This window comes from Homarus americanus, unplaced genomic scaffold, assembly GCF_018991925.1.
Source record: "Homarus americanus isolate GMGI-L3 unplaced genomic scaffold, GMGI_Hamer_2.0 scaffold53233, whole genome shotgun sequence".
Classification (NCBI taxonomy): domain Eukaryota; kingdom Metazoa; phylum Arthropoda; class Malacostraca; order Decapoda; family Nephropidae; genus Homarus; species Homarus americanus.
The window spans coordinates 2,415,573-2,438,431 of NW_024751660.1; the positions used below are offsets into that span (position 1 = coordinate 2,415,573).

Here is a 22,859-nt window from a genome sequence, read left to right on the forward strand (position 1 = left end):
ATAAACTACTGAAAAAATTTAACAAAAACACATGTTATTTGGTTTATATTGAAGATACTGCACATGGTATTTAATGCTTATTATGACATGCACATTGCAGCTCCTTCATCTTTGTAACAACTAAACCAAAATTATAGCTGTTTTATCATCTACATAGTACAGGTACCTGTTTGTCATTAATGCTCAAAATGAATAAAAATCCACAAAAGCAAAGACATTGATGAACTAATGCAATAACAAATGACAAGACTTAACCTAACCCTAATGCTGAAAAATATATGCTACTGTAGTTTAAAATGATCCATGTACTGTAATGTGCAGGGAGGAAATTGTTACACAAAATTCTTATCTAAAAAATAAAAAAAATAAATAACAAAACTAACTACTGTACATTAATGAGTGTACCCTTCATATTTCTACTCTGCAAAATAGTGACAGGCTAATAAAGGTGAAAAGTAACCAATTAATTTTGCCCAATGAACAAGTTAATGTATCCAGAGCACCAAAAGGCTGTAGAAAGGTAAACTTTTCAAATATCCTGGGGTCTACAGAGGAAACTTCACTTGATGCTTGGTAAGCTGGCCACATTGGCCTGCATTACTATACAATAGTTCAAGCATGAATAAAAAATATCAAGGGAGCATGTTTAGTGCTATGTAACCAAGATACAGTATTAAATGTAATTAAATATATATTACTGCACTTTATATGAGGGAACAAGTGAGTGCCACTATAGGAAACAAATTCCCTAACAAACTGCAGTGAATTTCAGGAGGCTGTAACTCTGGGCAATAATAAAAATACTGATTAATAAATTTATCTGAGCTTGATTAAAATCCCCTTAAGTCATTAATCGATATTCTCTAGATAAATGTTTTAGAGGCTGCAGCAGCAAACATGTGTTGTCATAAGACAATTAAGGTCATCTACTGATGAATTTGACCAAAACTCTTAACACTGGCCACTAATGATAAAATGATAACAACAACACAGTTTACCACTTCATACCATGAACTCTAATAAGACACATTTCATTTTCATATACTGTACTGTACTGTACTGTACATGGGGTATAGCTAAAGAAAAAAAAATACAGTATAATAATGCAACACAGACAATTACGAAGGTTTGATCCTGAAAAGCCATTATATAACAGAATCAGTGAGGAGACGTATAAATATATGCACCAAAACTTTGTGCAGTTCCCCAGTAAACTCCACTGGCAGTGTGAATCTGGAGACAATCCACAACTCACTAAACCAGGGGTCTGAATTTGGGGTCCATGATCCCCCAGGGGTACATGAGATACATTTCTAGGAGCCAAAGGTATGCTGGTCGTATACTTAGTAGGCCATCTGCATCATTTTTCTTTTTATGATACAAACAGTTTATTAAAGAAATAAAAATAACAATGACTTAAGTCACTATTGCGAGGGAGTACTACATCACATCTCACAATATGACTACGGGGTAGGCAAAGAAACGCTCAGAACTACTGCACTAAACTATCCCAATCTTATCATAAATAAACATAGTTGCTATGTAAGCTACACCACTACCACCTGCCCAAACAATGAAAGATGTTGGAATACAGTAAAACTTTACTGCCACAAAAATAAAGATACTGAATAACCTATATGCTACCCCCAGCCTTCCAGGACACTCATAGAAACATTGGATTGGACTACAACTATGAGAAGAGGATACCCACAACATTGGATGAGAATAATCTGTTAACCTTACACCATTGCTAGCTTATCATAATACAGTACAGTACAGCTGCTCCCCGACCTATGACGGGGTTAGGGACCGATATCCAGGTCGTAAGTCGAAATGGTCGTTCGTCGGAAATGCTTAAATAACACATAGAAAATCTAAAATGGGGGTATCTTTTTCTTCTCAGCACCACAAAACACTCACTTTTAAGCTTGCCAGCCATTTTAAAGTGAATTACAGATGAAAATTTTGTCTGTGTACTGACTTTGGGATTCGAAAATACGTAATTTGACCAAATTTTGGTACGGCTGAGGCAGATCGTAAGTGCAGGTGGACGTAAGTCGAGTAGGTCACAAGTCGGGGAGGAGCTGTACTGTATATAAACACTTGCAAAATGATGAAACACTATGACCAGTCCAACCTTAGTGCTGAATTGAATGCACTTATTTCTTAATGAGACTTGGATAGACACATCATTTCCTCAGAGGTTGGGAACTGGTGTGTCGAAAATAATACTGCAAACCGAGTTGACGACATTTTCAAATGAAATAGGTAGTAGTATACAATGGAAAAATTTAGCTACATGGCATCATGACTTGTTGCCTCCACCTCTTAAATACAGAGAGCGACCCCCCCAATCTCTCATATGTTAATAATGGTTGCAGATTGCCACCAGCCATACACTGCAAAGGGATTTACTTGGAAAATCTCACCATCTTTGACCTGCAATTTCACCTGTCGTTCCAAACTGGTGTCATTTTGTAAAATCAAATATTTGTAAACCTAAATTAAATATGAAAAATATTGGCAACAGAATTAACAATAAGATATTATGAATTAGTAGAAAGGAAAGTAATTTACTTAGCAAAACGAGAGCATTAGCACTATGACTTTCCTTAAGGACAAAGGAAGTTAGAAAGGATGTAACCTGATACTGTGATACATATGTAGTCAAGCAAGTGTTGCCTAGTACAGTACATCATAGAATTCATGAGACTTTCCAATGGCATCTTTGAGCTTGATTTCACACACGGGGAGTACAGTACAGTATTGGCATGACTCCCAAAATAACCTGGATATTGTTACAAGAACCCAGTGAGGATATAGTTATGCTACTTGTCCTGGTAAATACCAGATACAAATTATGTGCTACAAGTAATGTAGTCTAACAGAGATTGTGAATACCGGTACATAATTAAATTATACTGGCACAATACTGTGTATACATTCTGTGGATGTTAGATGTTAGATAAGTGAATTCTGAATGAACATGTGAAAATGGAAATAAAAAATAAATATATAGTTTTCCTGATACACACAAAAGTACTGGTATTTTGACACAAGTTTCCTGAAGTTCCAGTGGTTATGGTGAGCCATGGTTACAGTTATATATTACAAGTACATCATAAGCATTAATGTGTGTGACCTTTGGCAATACCATTACACTGCAGTGTAACCTTTTCTATATCTTGTATACTCTATATCTAAGCATCATATTGAGATGAAGCAATTGTGATATGATTTTATCACTCCTTCTTCAAATGTTTCTTTTTCATAAGTACTTGTATATGATCCATTTTTGATGATTGGCAGTGTTTACACTCTTTGTGCAACGATTTTTTATAACAACAACAACAACAACAACAACAACAACAATAATAATAATAATAATAATAATAATAATAATAATAATAATAATAATAATAAAAATACTGTAATAATAATAAATGCAATATCCTCTAATAACAAAAAACAATTAAAAAATAATTATAAAATAGTATTGTACACAACAATAAAAATTTTATAATTATTATTTTAACTAAAAAAAAAAAGAACACCAAATGCCCTAGAAAAGTTAACATATGAAGCAAAACATTTAGATGCTCCGTGAAACACTATGTATGCCTTCAATAAATAAACTTTGTTAACTACAACCTACCACCTCTTAAATAATGTTTTAGTTAGCTGTTAACCTGCTGCAAACGCCAACATTCTTTACAAAATACATGATACTCATTTCGGTATTAACATTTTCCAAAACCAAAGGCAAGAAGTGTTTACTGCTAAAGGTGGAAGTAGAGTCCCCCTAACACCCATACCCCCGCATAAGGATGGCTAACATTATTGATACAGAGCTCTTGTTATGGTAGTTACAATCAACACGATTGAAATTTATTCATATTTGTTCAAGTATCGTAACTGTGTTCACAAAGTTAGGCAGACACACACACACACAGATACCAGCCATTTCTTTGTCCCCCACCTGCAGGATCAATGGGGATAATATGCCTCAAATATACTCAATCATCAATTGAGGTCAAACAACTCAAACAATGCTTTCAACACACTCATGTTTTAAGCAGGGGGAATTGTTGCAAAAATTATCAACTCTATTTTACCTGGCTGTGGGTACATCCCAGTGATACCTGGTGAGGGTGAGATAAGCCTAAAATTGCTTTCTACTCTGATACAGTAATTAGGTTATTTCAGTGCAAAAGCAGCCAGCAAGCATACCAAGATTTGATATATCAGCCTGCATTTATTTCATTGCACTCACGTGTGTCGAACAATCACTTACTTTTGCCCCTAAATTAGTAAAAAGCTGGTGCTGGTAATGAATTATCCTCACTATTGTGTGCTTGTCCAGCCCAATACTTATACTGTACACTATGTATATATCTTCCTCAAAGTAATGTATCTGCTGATGCATTAACTCAATTTATTCCACTTCTCAAATTCTAGCTCTCTATGTACAAAGTTAGCATATCAAATAAAAAATATATATATATACTGTATATATATATATATATATATATATATATATATATATATATATATATATATATATATATATATATATATATATATATATATATATATATATATATATATATATATTTCACAAGTCAAACATAAATTGTTGTAAAAGCAAATTTATAAATTCCAATTATTGAGTGAGTAACCAAGTGGCATATAGACCTGTTGGCATGCTCGTGCAGTTAAAATTATGACAGGCAATTGTCATGCAGTCAAAAGAGTTTAACTACAAGAGTGGAGTCATTTGTTTGTAAGAAAGCAACACATGCCAAATCATTAAAGAAGAATCTCATCAAACACAGGGATTAGTTGTCTCATTAACAGTGCATTGGACAAACTATAGTAAATATAGGGTTTGTGGAGATGGATCCAGATGGTAACATATTGAGACATCTTTCTAAAAAAAATTCTTAAGAGTGAAGACTGGTGCACACAAAATATTTGTACACCAAAGTACAGTAATGAATATGTTTCACTGACAAATGAAATGATACTTGTATTGACGATGATTGGCTTGGGAAGGTGAGAAGTTATAGCTGATCCATCAAACTCTACTTGAAAGCTTTTTCACTTATTCCAGGTTTATTTTTGCTGGGTACAGTACTTGCAACATGTCGGCACATATCTTGCCCTCACTTGAACTATTGGTACATATACCTGTACTTGGCTCAATAGCTTTGTACTCCAAACTAACACATGCACCACTAATACAATACTGCCAAATAGATTGCCAAAATCACTTTCTTCCCGGCTAATGTCCTAATGTCATAATCATCCTTGCTCTCTACTTTGCATTACCATTGGATGTCTTTACATCTTTGTCTCACAGTACAGTTATGGGTGGAAAACAGGCAGTGCAGCAGCATGACAGACTGGGGTCAACAGTGTAAGCAACAGATGATGGTAGGAAGCGCCATGCAGGGCAGGGGACCAAGTGCACACTAACTTCAAACTCAGACTCCAAGATAATGAAATTTTTTCTGCAGTCAGTATATTAATAATGCATTTTTTAGAATGGATAATCAAATCAATATTCAAGAAGCCCACATTGAACAAGGTTTGAGAGTACATATATTGATAAATTCTAATAATGTGCATAGTAAATGACTGATAAGGTGCTAACAAATTACACTACAGTATCTCTATATAATGTACAGTACTGTACATAAAACAACACTAGTAAATTTAACATTCTAGGCCCCAGTACAATTTACTACCTAAAAACTATTAAACTTCAAAAACCGGCGATAGCTTTGTCCCATCAGAGTAGATTACCAACGTTCACTGCACCTCATTATTATTCCTATCATTTACATTACTGACCACTTTACTCTGCCTCTGATGTCACTCCTCAGTCTAAACATTTCCCTCACTCAATGTCCCCTTCTCTAGTGATCCATCTCATCTTCCTGCACACCAGAAATTATTATACAATAATGACTTAATTTCCATTAACACAAATATAGTCAGGTTTATCAATTTTCCAGCAAGGCTGTTGGATCTTCTCTTCTTGTTCTTATTGTTTCCCATGACCTCCAGTAAGCCCTCAATCTATAAACATTATGGTACTACTGTACATTACTAAACTTACTTTCACTGACAAATGACTACAGTATTCAAAAGCTCCAGTGTGTTTCTGGTTTCATTAAATTCAACAAAATGAGTTCATTCTAGTACCGATATATATGAAAAATAGTGTTGCCCCTGTAACCAAGGATGATACAAGTCACATACTGTTTGTGTCACTGTGTAATAGTACAACATGTTTGTATAATTCTATAATAGTGACATGTTTGTGTCACTCTATACTGTACCAATATGATAGTCACTTTACCAGCATGACATGATCACTATATGAACATGACATGTATCAAACAAAGTGGCATTTCACAGCTGAACATTAGAACATCAACAACGGTGAAAACAAATCCTTAGATATTTATGCAAGAATAATCCATTTGTATCCTGGATGTTTGTGGTCTTTGGGTCCAAACATAAGTACTGTACATGCTAAGGTCCATTACATCCATGTTGTAACTCACTCTTCAATTTGCAAAATTCACATTCACAAAATGGTCAGTTCCAAAGGTGTGTGAACCAGAAATACTACTGTTCTACATCTTTATCTCACATATAAGTATTGTTGTATGTTTTCACAAAGCACAAACTATTAATAAAAAAAATTTAATGGAATTATGAGGAATTAAGGTTTTTCATTTGAAACTTTTAGTATTTCCTAAAACCTATCCCATATTCCAAAAATGTCAAAAGTCATCCAAGGAAAGAATTTTTTTTAAGTACTGTATTGCAGTCACAATAAAATACATACAACCAATTTGCTAAATTATGATTCTCCAATGAATGGCAATACTGAATTGGTAATTTCTACTTTTCACTTAAAGGGATTTAGGATTGTGGATATGTGAAATATAAATTATTATTATTATATAATTGATATATAAAATCCTGTTTTTAAGAACTAATTGGTGGGAAGATCTGCTCAAACAACAATTATTTTTCCTTGAAAATAAACTTTCTTGTTATTCCATATACAGTAGGTAACCAATTTCTTAATGCTCAAAGGTTCTGGGTAATTTCATCATATTAAAATCTTGAAATTAAATATAAAACCTTAAAAATAAACCAGTTAATAATCAGTCAAATCAACCATGTTCTGTACTCACCAGCTTTCTGGAGTATGTTGGATGAAGAAATCACTTTGAGTTTCAGCTGAATGCTACAGGATTTGCCCTTTTTCTTTGGAGCTGACAATCCCTTGCATCCTTTGCCACTACTTGAAGAAACACTGAATAATATCACTCCACTTTTACACTTCAGACAACAAAAAAGTACAGTACAGAGCAATGTTTCACAAACTTTGAGCTGTAATACTTTTCGTGGGTAGCGAACAAACGGCTAATGAAAAATTTGTAGCAGGCCATGTATGTCTGTGACTGCTGGCTTGACAAAGTGTGTTCATCACAACTTTTCTAATTTGAAACATGAACAAATATACCATTTTGGGTGAAGAAATTCTGCTTTTTTCCTGATCAAGTTAAAATTTCTCATAAAAAAAGAAAAAAGAAAAAAAAAAAGCTTCCCGGAAATTTTTTTTCCTCAAAAACAAGATTTTATTTTACAAATGGATAATTGTGTTTAAATATGGTAATAAACATGCATTAAATGCAAGAGGTAGAATGTGTTGTTGTTCTAATTTGCCAGTGATATTAATTTAATATAATAAAACAATGGCAATTTTTTTAATGGTGAGGAAATATAATGGATAATCGAGTTAGCTAATGTTCAATACCGTACAGAAGAAATTTTCAGGACACCTTTGCAAATGACATAAAACAAGCAATATGTAGATAGAAGTCAGAAGGACAGACATCCAGGAGGCAGTAGCACATATGAATGATATGAGACCATAGCATCAAGTGGGATTTGGGGGACAAAACTGCTGTTAGTGAGAGAATGAGGGTGACTGAAGGACGAGCCCTCCAACAAAGCAATAAAAGGCTTGCAACACTGATGATAAAATTTAAGTAAATAAATACTGAAAATAAAAGCCTTCTGACAAAATATCAGAATACAGTATTTATAAAAGTTACACAACCACTATATACTGTAGCTCTGGATCTGACGGTTAAAGAACGTACAGACAGTAAATATTTTTTGATGATGATAATGCCTTGCTCAAGACACCCCCCCTCCTCCCCCCCATCTTCTAACTTACCACATAAAGGGCCATTTAATGTTTCCCTAGATATGAATCACACACAAAATCTGCTCAAACGTCACAGATAAAGTTGAACTAGAGACAATACATCCCTAACTTTGGTATGTGACTCATCACCCGTTGATGATCAGCTCCTCAAAATTCACAAACAAATCAAAGTTCATCCCCCTCTCTCTATCATTTCAAAATTAGGAGCAGACACTTAGGCATGTCTTAGAACCTTAGAACTACAATTCAGGTGCAGAACTTCCTGTTTGATGATGCCATATATATCTCTGAACTAGACACTTGTTTTAGCCAATCTTTCACATTTTATTTTAAATGGGTGGGACCATTGGTGTTTCCGATAATGGAATTTTTCAGTTATCATCACATGACCCAACCTCCCAATAATGGTCAATACACTCGTACAGTATATCTATTATCATCTCTATGACTCTAGTATATTAATTACATAGATATAAGCATAGACAGCAACATAAGGAAATTTGCTGATGACAAAAATAGGGCATGTAATTAAATCTGATGAGAACTCCAAAAATTTACAGGAAAGTCTAAGCAAACTTTTCTCAGGGTCTGAAAAATAGCAGATGAAATTTAATGTGGGAAAACTGTCAAGAACTTAGCATAGGTCATGTAAATAGGGAAATCAGATATCAGATGAACAACTTTGATACAGTATATACATAAATCCGACTGCAAGAAAGATTTAAGGGTACTAATAAGTAGGAACCTTAAACCAAGATAGCAATGCATATTTGCTTGAAACAAGGCTAGCAGGGTAACATATGCATCTCTCATAATCCAAAATTTTACCAAATACTGAACTGTATTATGAAAATTGTAATAGTAAAATCTCCGGTAGCTAGAATCCCCTTAATCGGAACTCTCTGACAGCCTGAATTTAAATTTTCTCAGAAAATCGTTCTCAAAGCCAGAATTTTCCAGAAAATTACAGCTTTGGGAACGATTTTCCGAAGGGCACATTTTCTGGAAATTACGAGAAATTTTTCCCAGAAAATTTTGGGGAGGGAGGATTTTTTTCTGGACATGAGATAAAAAATTAAGAGCATTTTCCGGAAATTCCGCGAAAATTTTTCCGGTGTACGGAAAGTTATGTGGATGGGGGATTTTTTCCCAGCTTTAAGGGGAGAGTCTGGTTCTTGGTGTAGGTGCTTTTAATTTTTGTCGATTGTTATGATATTCCTGTCATCATTCAAGGATAATATGTACTTCAATTCTAGCCCCATAACCCCCTTCTGCCCTTTCAAAATTTTCAATCCTTTACACATTTTTCTAAATTTTCAAGGTAAAATTTCACCATTACCTCTTTCTATCTTGCCTTGAAATTGATAGTACAATGAGATCTAGTATTGTCATTGAATATTACAAGTGGATATGTTTGTTTTTGTCTTTGGTTTTAAAGATAAAAAAATTTCAAATTTGGTTGAAATTTTTGTCAAAATATCGAAATTAAATATTCAACCAAAAATAAATATTACAAGATAGAACAAATTAGAATCTGTTGTTATGTTGAGGAAAGGTTCTTCCTGTGCTGAGTGTTTGTTTCATTGAAATCGGTCAGAAACTGGCAGAGAACTTAATCTGAGTGTTGGAAAAATTCATTTTGAGATATAGGCCAAAAAGGTTTCTCAACCTTTCTCCCCTATGTAAGTGCTCATTTTGAGCCAATTTTACATTTTTTTGTGTGTGTGTGTGTATTTCTACATCTCTAACTAAGCTCCAGTTATATTCTTTATGTAAGGTAGAGGGGAGGGTTGGAAGGCTGGGGCTCAGGCGTCCCCGAGACAGCTGTTACCATCGTTTGTTTTAGCAAATATTTTCTTCTTTCATCCGATTGGATTTAGCAATGTTGGCACGTGCTTCCTTTAGTTGTCTTTTATGTTTTGAATTACATGCCATCCTGATATTCGAGGAGAGAAGCCTGGTACAGCAGTACAAGTGAGGTGCAGCAGAGTACACACCTCTCCTTCACAAGCTCCAGGACCAACTGATGACACTTGTTTCTACCTCCCTATACTTGCCAGAGAAGAAGAGAGTTGCCTGAAATGAATTTCTAAGGTTTTTTTGTGCTATTTATTCCATATTTTCGGGGAAAAATACTTTACCACGATCATTCATGTCTACCGAAGGGGACGTAGGAAGGTTGGGGGCGTTGGGGGACCCACACAAAACTGCATAAATATTATGAATATTGCCATAAAACTCCTTCCACACACGGCCATAGACAATACCTTTCCTCATGAATTTTTTTTCATATTTTATGATTTTTATTTTTATTTTTCATCGATCTAAGCCAGATGACCCCTTTAAAAAGAGTCATCTTGTTGCCCAGAAATCTCTCATTCCAGGAAGTGCTCTGCACCAATTGTTCCCGCTAAAAGAGATATCACTTGTATATTGTAATATTTGGAAATACCTCATATTTCAAAATTTTACCAAGCATTACAAAATTTGTAATAACTAAAAAACATTACGAATTATGAGTGATTCCGAATTTGAGTGATACACATTATGGTGGTTTTACTGTACATTGTACTGACAACTTGTCATGGTTTAGTCAACACTTACTTTTGAACTCCAGCAAACTGGTATAATGGAAACCCGACTTCAATAAGTAACACAAAAATTATACCAACTACATACTGAACCCTCAGTGGAATGACTTGTCTCCATGTCCTACAGCTGTGACATTGGCCTTGACCTTGACAATAGCACTTTAAATAATACAATCTTCTCACATAATGAAAATTTTTAAATAGAAAGGTATCTCTCCCGTAACCCTCTGTGCAGTCCATGTGACAAGATATGTCACATGGTCATACACGTACACACACGGTCGTAAGAAATTATTATTCTCTTTATGTTTTTGACCTTATGATAATAATTTCTTTTATTTTTTGCACATTCTGTATAAACGATTGTGTATGCATGTAACAATAAAAATATGCATATCTACTCGAAATTATGAGTTGAAAAATAACAATAACACAGCTTTGTCTGGGAGAAGAACTCGGGGGATGTAACTACAGGGATAATCTAACTAGGCGACGCGCACGCACGCACAAGCACGCACGCACACACCCACACACACACACACACACACTCTTCATATTTCTTATTTTATAGCAACATATTCTTCAATATATAGGTACACTCCATATAATGCAATAAAATAACTACAATACCATAAAAATAATACAAAAGAGCATTACATGTACAGAATACGAAAAAAATTATTATAATGTACTAATGTGTTTCAACACAGAACAGAAGATCAATTTCAACACAAGACAATATCTATCACAAAATTTGAAAGACAAACTTTGGATACCAGAGGCTTTATAAAGTACTGCATAAATAATACCAATAAAGGAGGTGATTGGAGCACCTTTGTTTATTCTTGATAACCATTCTCTTAATCTTTCTCCTTATTTAGGGAATCTTCACACTGGCAACCCTGTGTGCAGTTGGTGAGTAATCTAATTAAATAACTTGTTTGACTTTCTAAGGTCACACTCAAGTTAGAACCTTGGAGTTTTGGTTTTCACCCCTTACATAAAATTTGCTGCCTGTCAAGGTGCTAGATCCAGATGTAAGGTTATATAAAGAGTGAAAAATTCAGTTATGTATGGTAGAAGGAAGAGGGGAACTTAGGAGATGGAAGGTTAGGGCTAAGATGTACTAGTTAGAAGTGAGTGAGATGGATATCCAGGAAGCAGCAGTGTGAATGAATAAGCAGAAAGCATGATGACCAAGTATTTTTTGGGGGGAAGGGCATGCAACTGATGGGTGATGCTGGCTTGTGTGAAGCAACAGGTGAAAATGAAATAATGGCAGGAAATAAATGGGATATGTGCAAGTACTTTTTTACTTGTCTCCAGCAACCTTGCATTAAGTGAGAAAAAGTTAAGAAGTTTTTAGTGTGTGTATTCCTTAAAGAGTACAAACACCCACTGAGAATAACTTAATGAGAAAGTATAAATAAAATATTTTCATGCTATCAGTACCAAAAGTTTTTAAAGCCAGAAAAAAACATAAACATCATCTCATAATAAGTATGTATCTACACCATGAAATGTAGCAATTAATCAAGAGGTAAATTAGATCTATAACTTACCTTTATAGAGCAATAGCTACCAGCTACTATAACATCACACATTGCAGTGACATATTATAATCTAAAAAAATAAATAAATAAAATAAAAACAATCACAATTGAAGAAGGGATTTCCTTTCATGATGTGAGCAATAATTACAAATCAATAACAGACTAAGATAACAAAAGATGCTTAGATAATAAAATAAAAATATAAAAGAGGAGTGCAGCACCATTCAAAAGTTTCCTCAATACAGTCACAAATTTTTCTTAATACTTCATAAACAGCAAACCACAATACTGAACTCAAGTATATAAAACAGGTTAATATATACGAGCGATCTACTGTGGATGTAGAAGCTACATCTCAGTATGTGTCCACCCAATGTGGCATTTTACAAACTAAAACAAAAATCGACTGAATTACAAAACTAAAGTTACCAACAAAATGCTCAAACTGGGAAGACCTGAACCTGTTTGGGAAGAAATTTCATTAAGTACAACACAGTTATCAAGAATATATAAAATATGCTTGTTTAGGTGCATATTATACCTAGTACACTGATGCAGAAGACCTGTTATGCATCATGCTTTTCATATAAAAACAATATATCTATTAAAATCTAAATTATTAAATAAATTGTTTCATTCAAGATACAACTATAAAGATGAACCAAATAAGAAAGTGTGTCTCAGGACTCACCTGAAGGAGTTTTCACTTGTATGAATGCTAGATTTTTACACCAATCTTAATTTTCAACGAACAATTCTAAAATACCCAATCCTTGTCATTTTGAATGTAATTCCTGTATTAAGATCCCATTCAAAATCTTATGTTAGTTACCTACCACTATCATATTACTGTACTGGACATCTTTTTAATATAATCCTCGACAGCCAAGTCCACCAGATGGTGTTGTTTAGGGTAAGACTATAGAGTAAGATGAATCATAATACTGTCCATATTAACATTATTCTTATAACTGTTGGGATCTTTTGGATAATTTACAGACCAGTGACATTGTTAGAGTTGAAGGAACCCCGCTGAGGATGCCCAGTTTAGCAAGTGCTTAATTTCTGACTGCTGACCACCAGGAAGGATAAATATTAGTAGTAACCTTCCCGGCACACACTGAAAAAGTAATTAAAAACCTTCCACTTACTTTCCAAAGGAAGAGGACTAGAAGTATTACTTGGAATGACGAAACCTATTTTAAAGTCTCTGCATTTATGATAAAAGTTCAACGGAATGTCTACAGTCAGGGCCATTTCCGACTTGTGCCACCCATGTTTCTCCTTCTTCTGACAACACAGACACTAAGCATCGGCCACAAGAACTGTCTGTCTGTCTATAACCCAAAAGTGTTTCTACTGCCCATGTGTTTATCTTGTTTTCATTAGTCTATTAACCAGTCTCAGCCCCACCAAGGATTACTTTTCCAATCCACATACAAGTCAATTTGGGGAATAGGAGGCCAATGGTCTTTTATGTGTTCCAAAAGACGGCGACTGTCACTTTTTAACGCATCTGAATAAAGGCCATAATGATTGGGTTGGTCCTTTGCATCCTTTTGAAATCCAACAGCCACTGTCTTAAAATTTACAATATTTTTTAAGTACTGTATGGAGCTTATGTCCCATGATATGTCACTGCAAAATTTAAGTCTAGTAATGAAGAATGCTCAGCCCCTTGACCGCTAATGAAAGAGGCATGTTTCTCAGACAGCCTGAAGCACATGGTAAATAGTCACAAGAGTCAGGTAATAGGAAGTGTGTGGCTGATTCACCAACTACTGTATCAGTCACTTTCTAAAATTGCTACCATCTGATATTGGAGCAATCGGCTCCTTGACTGATAAAACAGTCACTGTTTTGGGGGTATTTAGTGTTAAGAGCCTGATTACGGGGGAATGCTCAGCCCCAATATCCAATAAACAGTCACTGTTTTGTTTATGATAGTTGCCAGAGTAAGATATTTGGGAGCAGGCGAGTGTGGCCGAATAAACTAAGCACGGGGGGCACACCTATCGGGGGTGAACTTCCAGGCCGACAGTTCATTCTGGGTCTCCTCCATCTTGGTGCGAGCTGAGTCCAGGTCACGTTTGAGCCTCTCAAACAGCAAGTTGACGGCTGGGTCCAGCAGGCAGTGTTTAAGGCCTCCTACACCCGCAGACATAGTCTTCAGCTCCTGTACCTGCGCCTGAACAACAGAAACAGTACAGTATTAGTGTTTAAAATTCATCATCTTCTATGGTATGATTATTGCATAATACAATGCAGTAGAGTTTCATTCTTACTAGTTTCAGATACATGGAAAAGAAAGACAAATAGATTAAAAATGACCATATAATTCAGTAAACATCAAACAAGTACTACTCATTTTACATATCATTCTAGATAATCTACAACAAGAATCAACATATGATATACAGTATTGCACAATCATTCAAAAACACTAAATTGCCAATAAGCAAAAACGTAAAGAGTAAATCTAATTAACTTTCATAATCTCTAATCCAATTGGTACAGGTATACATGAAAAACAAACCATAAAACAACTACACCAGTCAGTTCTATTATCACAAACCCTCACCACAAATATCCATTTTCATAAACACTTTCATACATACAGTATTATTGTTTACAAATATTTCTCATACAGTACGTTTTTTTTTAACCTTCTCGCGAGGACCAGATTCCAATATTTTGCACTCACGTTTCACTCAAATCTTCCACACCTCTTATCTAAGTACATTAACATCATAATGATACTATACATCTCCTTTAAGAAACCACTTAAAACTTGTAAAAATATTTATATATAATACACTGCGAGGTTTTTTTAAATGCACTTTTACCACTTCTGCATTTTCAAATTTACTCCTTGGGTTATATTCCAATTGTGTTTTTCCTTGGTGGTGTTATTACTGGCAGTGCCAGCATGTGAACTACAGTCAGGCTTATCCTGCGCAATTTGTAAAACAATTACAGTAATACCCATTGCAGAATACATCCACTGGTTAACCTTGGGTGCTCTTTACACTTTCAGGTAAAATATTAAGTCTGTCTTTTGTAATACAGGTACTCCCCGACTTACGACCGACTCGACTTTCGTCCACCCGCACTTACGACCTGCCTCAGTCGTACCAAAATGTGGTCAAATTATGTATTTTTGAGTCCCAAAGTCAGTACACAGACAAAATTTTCATCTGTAATTCACTTTAAATTGGCTGGCAAGCTTAAAAGTGAGTGTTTTGTGGTGCTGAGAAGAAAAAGACACCCAAATTTTCGATTTTCTATGTGTTATTTAAGCATTTCCGACTTACGACCATTTCGACTTACGACCTGGATGTTGGTCCCTAACCCCGTCATAAGTCGGGGAGTACCTGTATACTGTACTGTACTATAGATTGTTTCTATAACATATTCATGACACTTTCACTTACTTTACACATCTGCAATATTACATATATTTAGTAACATTTATGCAATTTCTATTAAAAGTCAAGGAGTGAATTTTCCGCTTAATATACTGAATACAGTACCCTCAACCACGTAGCTTGAACTTTATTTTAATCAAAGGCATTGCATAAGCAATTACAGTCAAGCGTACATGTTACAAGACAAAATGCAAGTACAGGGCCTCATTGGATATTTCCTTTGTAATCTGGGAAGTCTACTCTTTTTAAACTCTTTAGACAATTTGTATCTGCTTAACTATTGTTTAATTCTGGGAATACTGCCAACTCGATAAGGAAAGGGTCTGTTGCACATGCCCTCTAATCCTGTGGCCTTTAGATACTACAAAAATGCTCCCAACAAATTACCAGTAGATGACTTGGGACGGTACACTGAATTTCCCAAAGCTTTTGTGATTTAGTCCATTTATTGGGAACTGTTAGAAAAAAATTGTTTTCAGAGATGAAATCTTACCTGTTTCATTAAAGAAGTGGGTTCCAAGGTTAATGGTCTTCATTCGTGAGGACTAGGTTCAAATACACCATATAGCAGTGCTGCATTATATTACGTACGATACCTAGTCCTCAAGCCGTATGAGACTTGGATGCCCACACAGCTACTGAAGCTTTGTCCATCAATATTTCCAAGGAGATCTTGTCAGCTTCATTTTCAGGTTTCTTACAAACACTTGTTCCATAAATTTCAAGCTCATGCTTCCAATGATTAAATGAATTTTCTGAATCAATTATCCACGCACTTTATTTTTCTGTATACGTAGTTAAATGCTATCCAGAATAAAACTTCATTTTCTTACAACCTGAGTTTTCTATATAATATATACGGAGTTCATCTCAAAGACAAAAGGACAAAGCTTTGAGCAAATGAATTTAATTTATAATATAATACGAGTAACCTACAGGATCGGTTCCACAGAAGAAAAGCGTTACGATGCGGACAACAAACATTTTCCAGCCAACACTGTAAACATCTATGACCAAATTCAATGCATTTTTCTTTCTGTCTAAAAAGTGGTCCAGAATTTATACTTTGTTTCACTTTATTTTAACATACCTGTGTTTTCTGTAGGTAGTTAGTCATCAGTTTTTTTGTGAGATGAAAGATTCATCAACTTACTCATATCAATGACACAAAAGACTGAGTCCCACACTGTATATGGTGAGTAAGAGAAAGCACTGCTGAGTCAAAAGCACTAAGACTTGCTTAAACACTGCACTAGTCATCCTCATTAATATGGCAGAAATTCACAATGTATAGTACAGCATTATAATCTCAATATATTAAGTGATAAGTAATGTATGCTCAAATCTAACAATGACACAGTAATTAGGGGATGGATGGATGAACTTTCAAGCTTTAAGTGCTCTGGCATGACCTCACTGACGCACTGATACACCATCTCATTAACATTATATATCATATACAGTACGGTAACTTATTCTCTACACTACAATGATGGCTAATTAGCTTCAACAGTAATTTAGTGTACACAACAACAACCATTCTATGAGTATTTAGTTGTGCAACTGCTGATTTCTTCATCAGTGACAACAATCAATATCAACTGCGGCAACACAACATCTCTCTTTAACTCTTGAATTTTAAGGCACAGTAACCCTCTCAGTTCACCAGAATCCTGGATAAACTGGACCCTTGTCTGATCCATTCATACTTTTTAGGGGAAATATCAGAAATTTCTGAAATATTATGATTTTTCAAAAATCAGCCCAAGCTACACTTGCTTACATCAGTACCACATGATGCATTCAGACTCTACCCAAAAAATTCTAAGATTACTAGATTATTAAATATAACAACACATACAAATAATACAGTATACTGTACTGGTTTGGTCTGATGGCTGCCATTCATTATGCAAGATGTCAACTGCCTCAGCGGATGCCATGCACTTGGTATTGTGTTTACTTGCATTGCATTCACATGGCATCCTAAGGATATTACTCAGGAGTCAAGATAAAAAGATGTTCTCTGTCTTCAGTTTTGGAGCCAAGATGAATTCTTATTTCTTGTTCCATATCTTCAGGACTTTATAGTTTCCCTTATCTATAACTATCAACCACAGTTATAGAGGGACAGGTCTGTCATACATAATTCTTACCATACCTTCAAGGTTTTAGTAGTTTTCTTCCTTTAAAATCAAACATGTGCTGACCTTGTCCTTTATCAGAGTGAGGTATAAGTGATTTCTGCCCACTATAACTCAGTACTACCTTTATCTATTTCACTATACAGTACAGCATTCTTCTGCTGAGGTATGGCCAGAGGCTTCCATCCTTACTGAAGACATATACAGTACAGTATGGCCTTTCAACAACCATGGATGGACAATACATACAATTTTCAAGCATTATTACTGGACTCATTTTAACTGAAGGTCAAACAGCGTTGCTTACTGCATTTTCAGGCATTGTGCAAAACTAAGTCTTGGAAACTATGGTACATGAAAATTCAAAACTTATCAATTGAGAATGCATAAACTACAAATACATTTTGCCCTAGGATGCTAGAGACCTTCAGAATGCTGCTGAAGACATACTTGGATTGTGATAAGTAAGATGGACAGGTTCAAATGCCAATGATGAAGAAGAATATTACTTTATACATAAAGGTGGTGAAAAGCTAGAGGTGTTAGTATTCTTGTAAACCAGACATTGGGTAGTTGTGTAAAAAGATATTAGGCAGTGTCAAAGTGTTTGTCAAGTTTATTGCTAAACTGGTAGGACCACAAGGTTTGGGTAATAGAAATAAAAAAGGAGAAAGGTTAGTTGACTTCTGTAAAGAAATCAAGATGATTATAGCAAATATTGTACAGCAGTAGAGTATACAAGGTTTCAAAAACACACTAGTTACCATTACATATGGAATCACCCTTAGGTTAGTGTAAATAGTACTGTCAGTAAGTGAGTACAGGAATTACATTTTAATCTGGTAGTCAGGATGAAACTTTGGAAATCAAGAACAGTTGGATAAATTCAATTTGATTTAGGGTACAGTACTGTAGTAAAACCAAAGATAGGAATAAAATAATATTTTAATATTGTTGGAGTGAAGACTTGAAGAGAAAAAATTAAAATACGAGTCGCATAGATGCACAACCTTTTCGCTTCCGGGGCCACATCACCAAACTAACTCGTAAGCGAGGGCTGCAAGATTTATGAGTCACCATAATTAAATGTTTGAATTACATATTCAAATTCTTTACTCAAATGCACATATATTATTATTTTTTAAATCAACTATAATGCTTTTACTTACACTGGAGATAACCACGAATTTGTTGTCACACATAATTAATTTTAATCTGTAACTTTATAAAAAGGCCAATTACCTATACCATAAAAAATAATGATTAAAAAAAATGTGTTTACCTGGCATATCACGTGACAAGTTTTTCTTAATGTGATGTTTGACATTGTGACTCTGAGATGAGTTTCTTGATGTTTGGGTCAAACTTTGTGGCTTCGACTTGTTAAGATTCAACAGACTAAATGTTTGCTCACAGATGTACGTGGAGCCAAATAAGAATGCATAAATAGCAGCCTTATTTCTCAAATATGGATACTGATCTTTAGGCAAGCACATGTAAAAATTGAGTAAGTTCCCTTCCATAAACTTTGCACGATGACTGTCACTATTCTGGAGATCAGTCAGTTCTAACTGGGCCTCTAGTTCGACATCTTCATGTAATAGAGAGAAGGGATTGCTGAACAGTTGCAAATTTTTCTGCTCTTTCTTGATGTCTCCAAATCGCCTATCAAACACTTCCCAGAGATTTCCAATTGTTGTTCCATAGCTTTCAGCTTTGTAATGTACATTGTGCTTTTCAAGCATAGTTTGATATGTTGGAAAGTGTCCCAACTCTCCTTTAATGGGTTGTGACTGAAACAGCTTAAGTTTTGTTCAAAAGCTGACACATGGTTTGCACTTGTGAAACAAGTTGGCTACTCCCCTGAAGTTTGGCATTCAAGTTATTTAAATGACTGGTGATATCAACAAGAAATGCCAGATCGCAAAGCCACACTAAATTTTCAAGCTGTGGAACCACTTTACCCTTTTCATTAAGAAATATCACTACAGTATTTCATCCAGGAGGTTGATGAATCTTTGCAGTGTATTTCCCCAACTTAATCACCTGACTTCAGTAAAAAACACTATATCACCATACTTGGCGATGGTTCAAAGCTTGTGACTTTATGAAGTTGACTGTTAAAACTACAATTTTCATTACACTTTCAAAGTTCAGTTCTTTCCCACATAAATTCTGTTCTCGTCATCAAGTTTTCTCTTCCGTAATGTGTTTTTTCCAGTCGACTTACTAGCCATTGTGAGGGGTGAAAAATATTCAATAACGCTCCAATAACGGTAACTGTCTCAACCGAGTGCCAGGGGATATTGTTTCAGCCAATCAATCAATCACCTCAACTGAGCCTCAGCCAAAACTACAGGTACTGGAGTTCATCGCAAGTACGGGATGAGTGGTAGTGATGCCATAATTCTCTTCTTATTTTTATTATTAATTGTCATGGGTTGCGTTAGGCTTACCCGCGCAACCAACTCCAGAGTTTGTTTTACTAGAGATAAAGCACCCGGCGAGGCATAACTGGGACATATATTTCCCATTAGTGGTATGTTAGCCAGCCTGGGGGTAGACAGTGTTGTACTGTTCATCGCTTCACACCCCCAAAACCTCATTTTAAGGAGTATCCCCTTGGCCATGGGTTAGTTAAGACACCACACCACACAGAGTCCTCCACCGCCACTCCGCCCTGTGGACCGTCGTCGACACGATATTAAGTGTGTTAACCTAGGTTGTTATCCCGTGGAAATATCACGTGTGGAAGCCTGGTTGCAACAAGAGCAATCCAGGCGGGCCTATCAAACCTACAGTAAATGGTTAATCAATTCACGCTTAGAGTTCTCCTGCACGACATCCGTCTACAGTGACTGTGATCGACACGAGACTAAGTGTGTTAACCTAGGTTGTTATCCCGTGGAAATATCACGTGTGGAAGCCTGGTTGCGACAAAAGTAATCCAGGCTGGTCTATTGCACCTAAGTGGTTAATTCAAGTCACGCTTACCAGTTCTCCTGGCTGCGACAACCGTCTACAGTGACTGTCAGTGACGCGGGACTATGTGTGGTAACCCAAGAGTACTTTTTGTTGTTATTGCCCGTAAAAAGAAGTTCTTGTGCGGAAGCCTGGTTGCAACAAAAGCAATCCAGGCTGACAGTAAATGTATCACTTGAAGAATTAAGGCTCTGTTAAGTCATACCCATAGTAGAGTAATCACATGTGTCCCCAAGTTGAAAATTCTCTTTTAGAAGATTAATTTTATCACAGCGTGAACGTGAGTGATTCATATGTCCATGCAAATTGTAAATCATTGTATGGAAGCTTGACAAAGTAAGTGCAATTATCTGCCCATATCTGTGATCCTATCTTATTATTACTCAAGGAAATGACTGATTGGTTATGACAAAGTATAACCAATAACTTAGATGGATGTTGGAAATTAATGGAATTCATTAAATCATCATTTATCAAGAATAAATCATGGAATGTCGAGTGGTGGAGTGAACTTCTACGTAGATACGCCATAATCCTCTGTAAGTAATCAGTGTGAAGGTATCAAACTCTACAGTAAGAAATAAGAAATACGACATATTATAATCTTTATATAATATAATCCACTCATACACAACCACGAAAAACCAAAACCATGACAATTGGCGCCCGAACAGGGACACAGACCGCGGATAATTGCACTCTTGTCAGCAGTTTGTGCAAACGCGTATACAGGTAGTCCCCGATTTACGACTGCTTGGACTTACATCCATCGGTACTTACGACCTGCTCTGACCTTACAACCGTCGGGATATACAACCGCGGCAGTCGTGACCAAAAATATTTTCAAATGACGTGCGCATTTTCTATACCGAAACGTTTCTGTCCCGGGCGAGAGCGTGGGTGCACTCACTCAGTAGAGCGCTTAGTTGGTGTTTGGCTCTCGTATCCTATATACTGATCGCGCTGTGAACTTTCGTTAAAATCGTATTTACAGTGGTCCCTCGGTTAACGAGCGCCTCAGTTAACGAGATTTCGGTTAACGAGTTACCTTCCATAAGATTCTAACTTCGATTAACGAGTTTCTTACGAGCCAACCTGAACATGATTTCGCTTGCATTTGGCGGTCCACCAGCTGTAGTATTAGTCCGCCAATACAGTAATCGGTTCTAGGGCTTAAATTCCTTACCATTTTAGCAAATATCAAGAAGCTTATACTATTCAATAATTTTAAAAGTTTAATATTAAATTTTATATTCATTTTAACAATTATTGAACATAATTGAAGGTAATGAAACTAGTTTAATGCGTGCCATCCAGCCTCTCAACACACCATACAGGCGTCAGTCTTTGTATCTTTTCAGTGGAGGTAACATCTTGCTTGAGACTCTCTTCAACTAAATGCCTTTTTTCTGTTTTTGCAAGCAAATTATTGGTCATTTTGAAATTTATTTTACATATTGACAATATGCAATGCAGTGCAGTGTTGATTTAAAGAAAGTCTTGAATTGCACCAAGAGAACTAAAATTTTATGGGTGAAATGGCGCCATGGGGTGACTTCTCTTCCACCCCAATGCCTTCTCTTCTCCCTTCTCCACCCCTATTCTAATTCCCAACATCATCATCCAGGAGCCTTCTACATACACACCTCAAAGTAAGTGTACTTTTCTACCTTTTTTGTTTAATTCAGGCAATTTTCGGTGAGCTGGAACCAATTACCCAAAAACCCATTGAAACAATGGTTTCGGTTAACGAGTTTTTCGGTTAACGAGCAACCTTCTACAACGGATTGTGCTCGTTAACCGAGAGACCACAGTAATTGACTTTATAATGACTGGAGAGCGTAAAAGTGAGAGTGCTGGTGGTGCTCCAAAGAAAAGGAGACAGGCAATTACTTTTGAGA

The 22,859-nt window shown here is 35.7% G+C and overlaps 1 protein-coding gene across 2 annotated transcripts in view; it reads right to left on the bottom strand.

Moving 5' to 3' along the window:
* The window catches only part of LOC121854805 (pre-mRNA-splicing regulator WTAP-like), a 51,474-nt gene that overhangs the window by 7,716 nt on the left and 20,899 nt on the right, over positions 1-22,859 (bottom strand). For both annotated transcript variants that reach the window (XM_042349598.1, XM_042349597.1), the window contains exon 4: positions 14,417-14,592. In XM_042349598.1, coding sequence (XP_042205532.1) covers positions 14,417-14,592 — 176 coding nt within the window. The remainder of the gene's footprint in view (positions 1-14,416; positions 14,593-22,859) is intronic.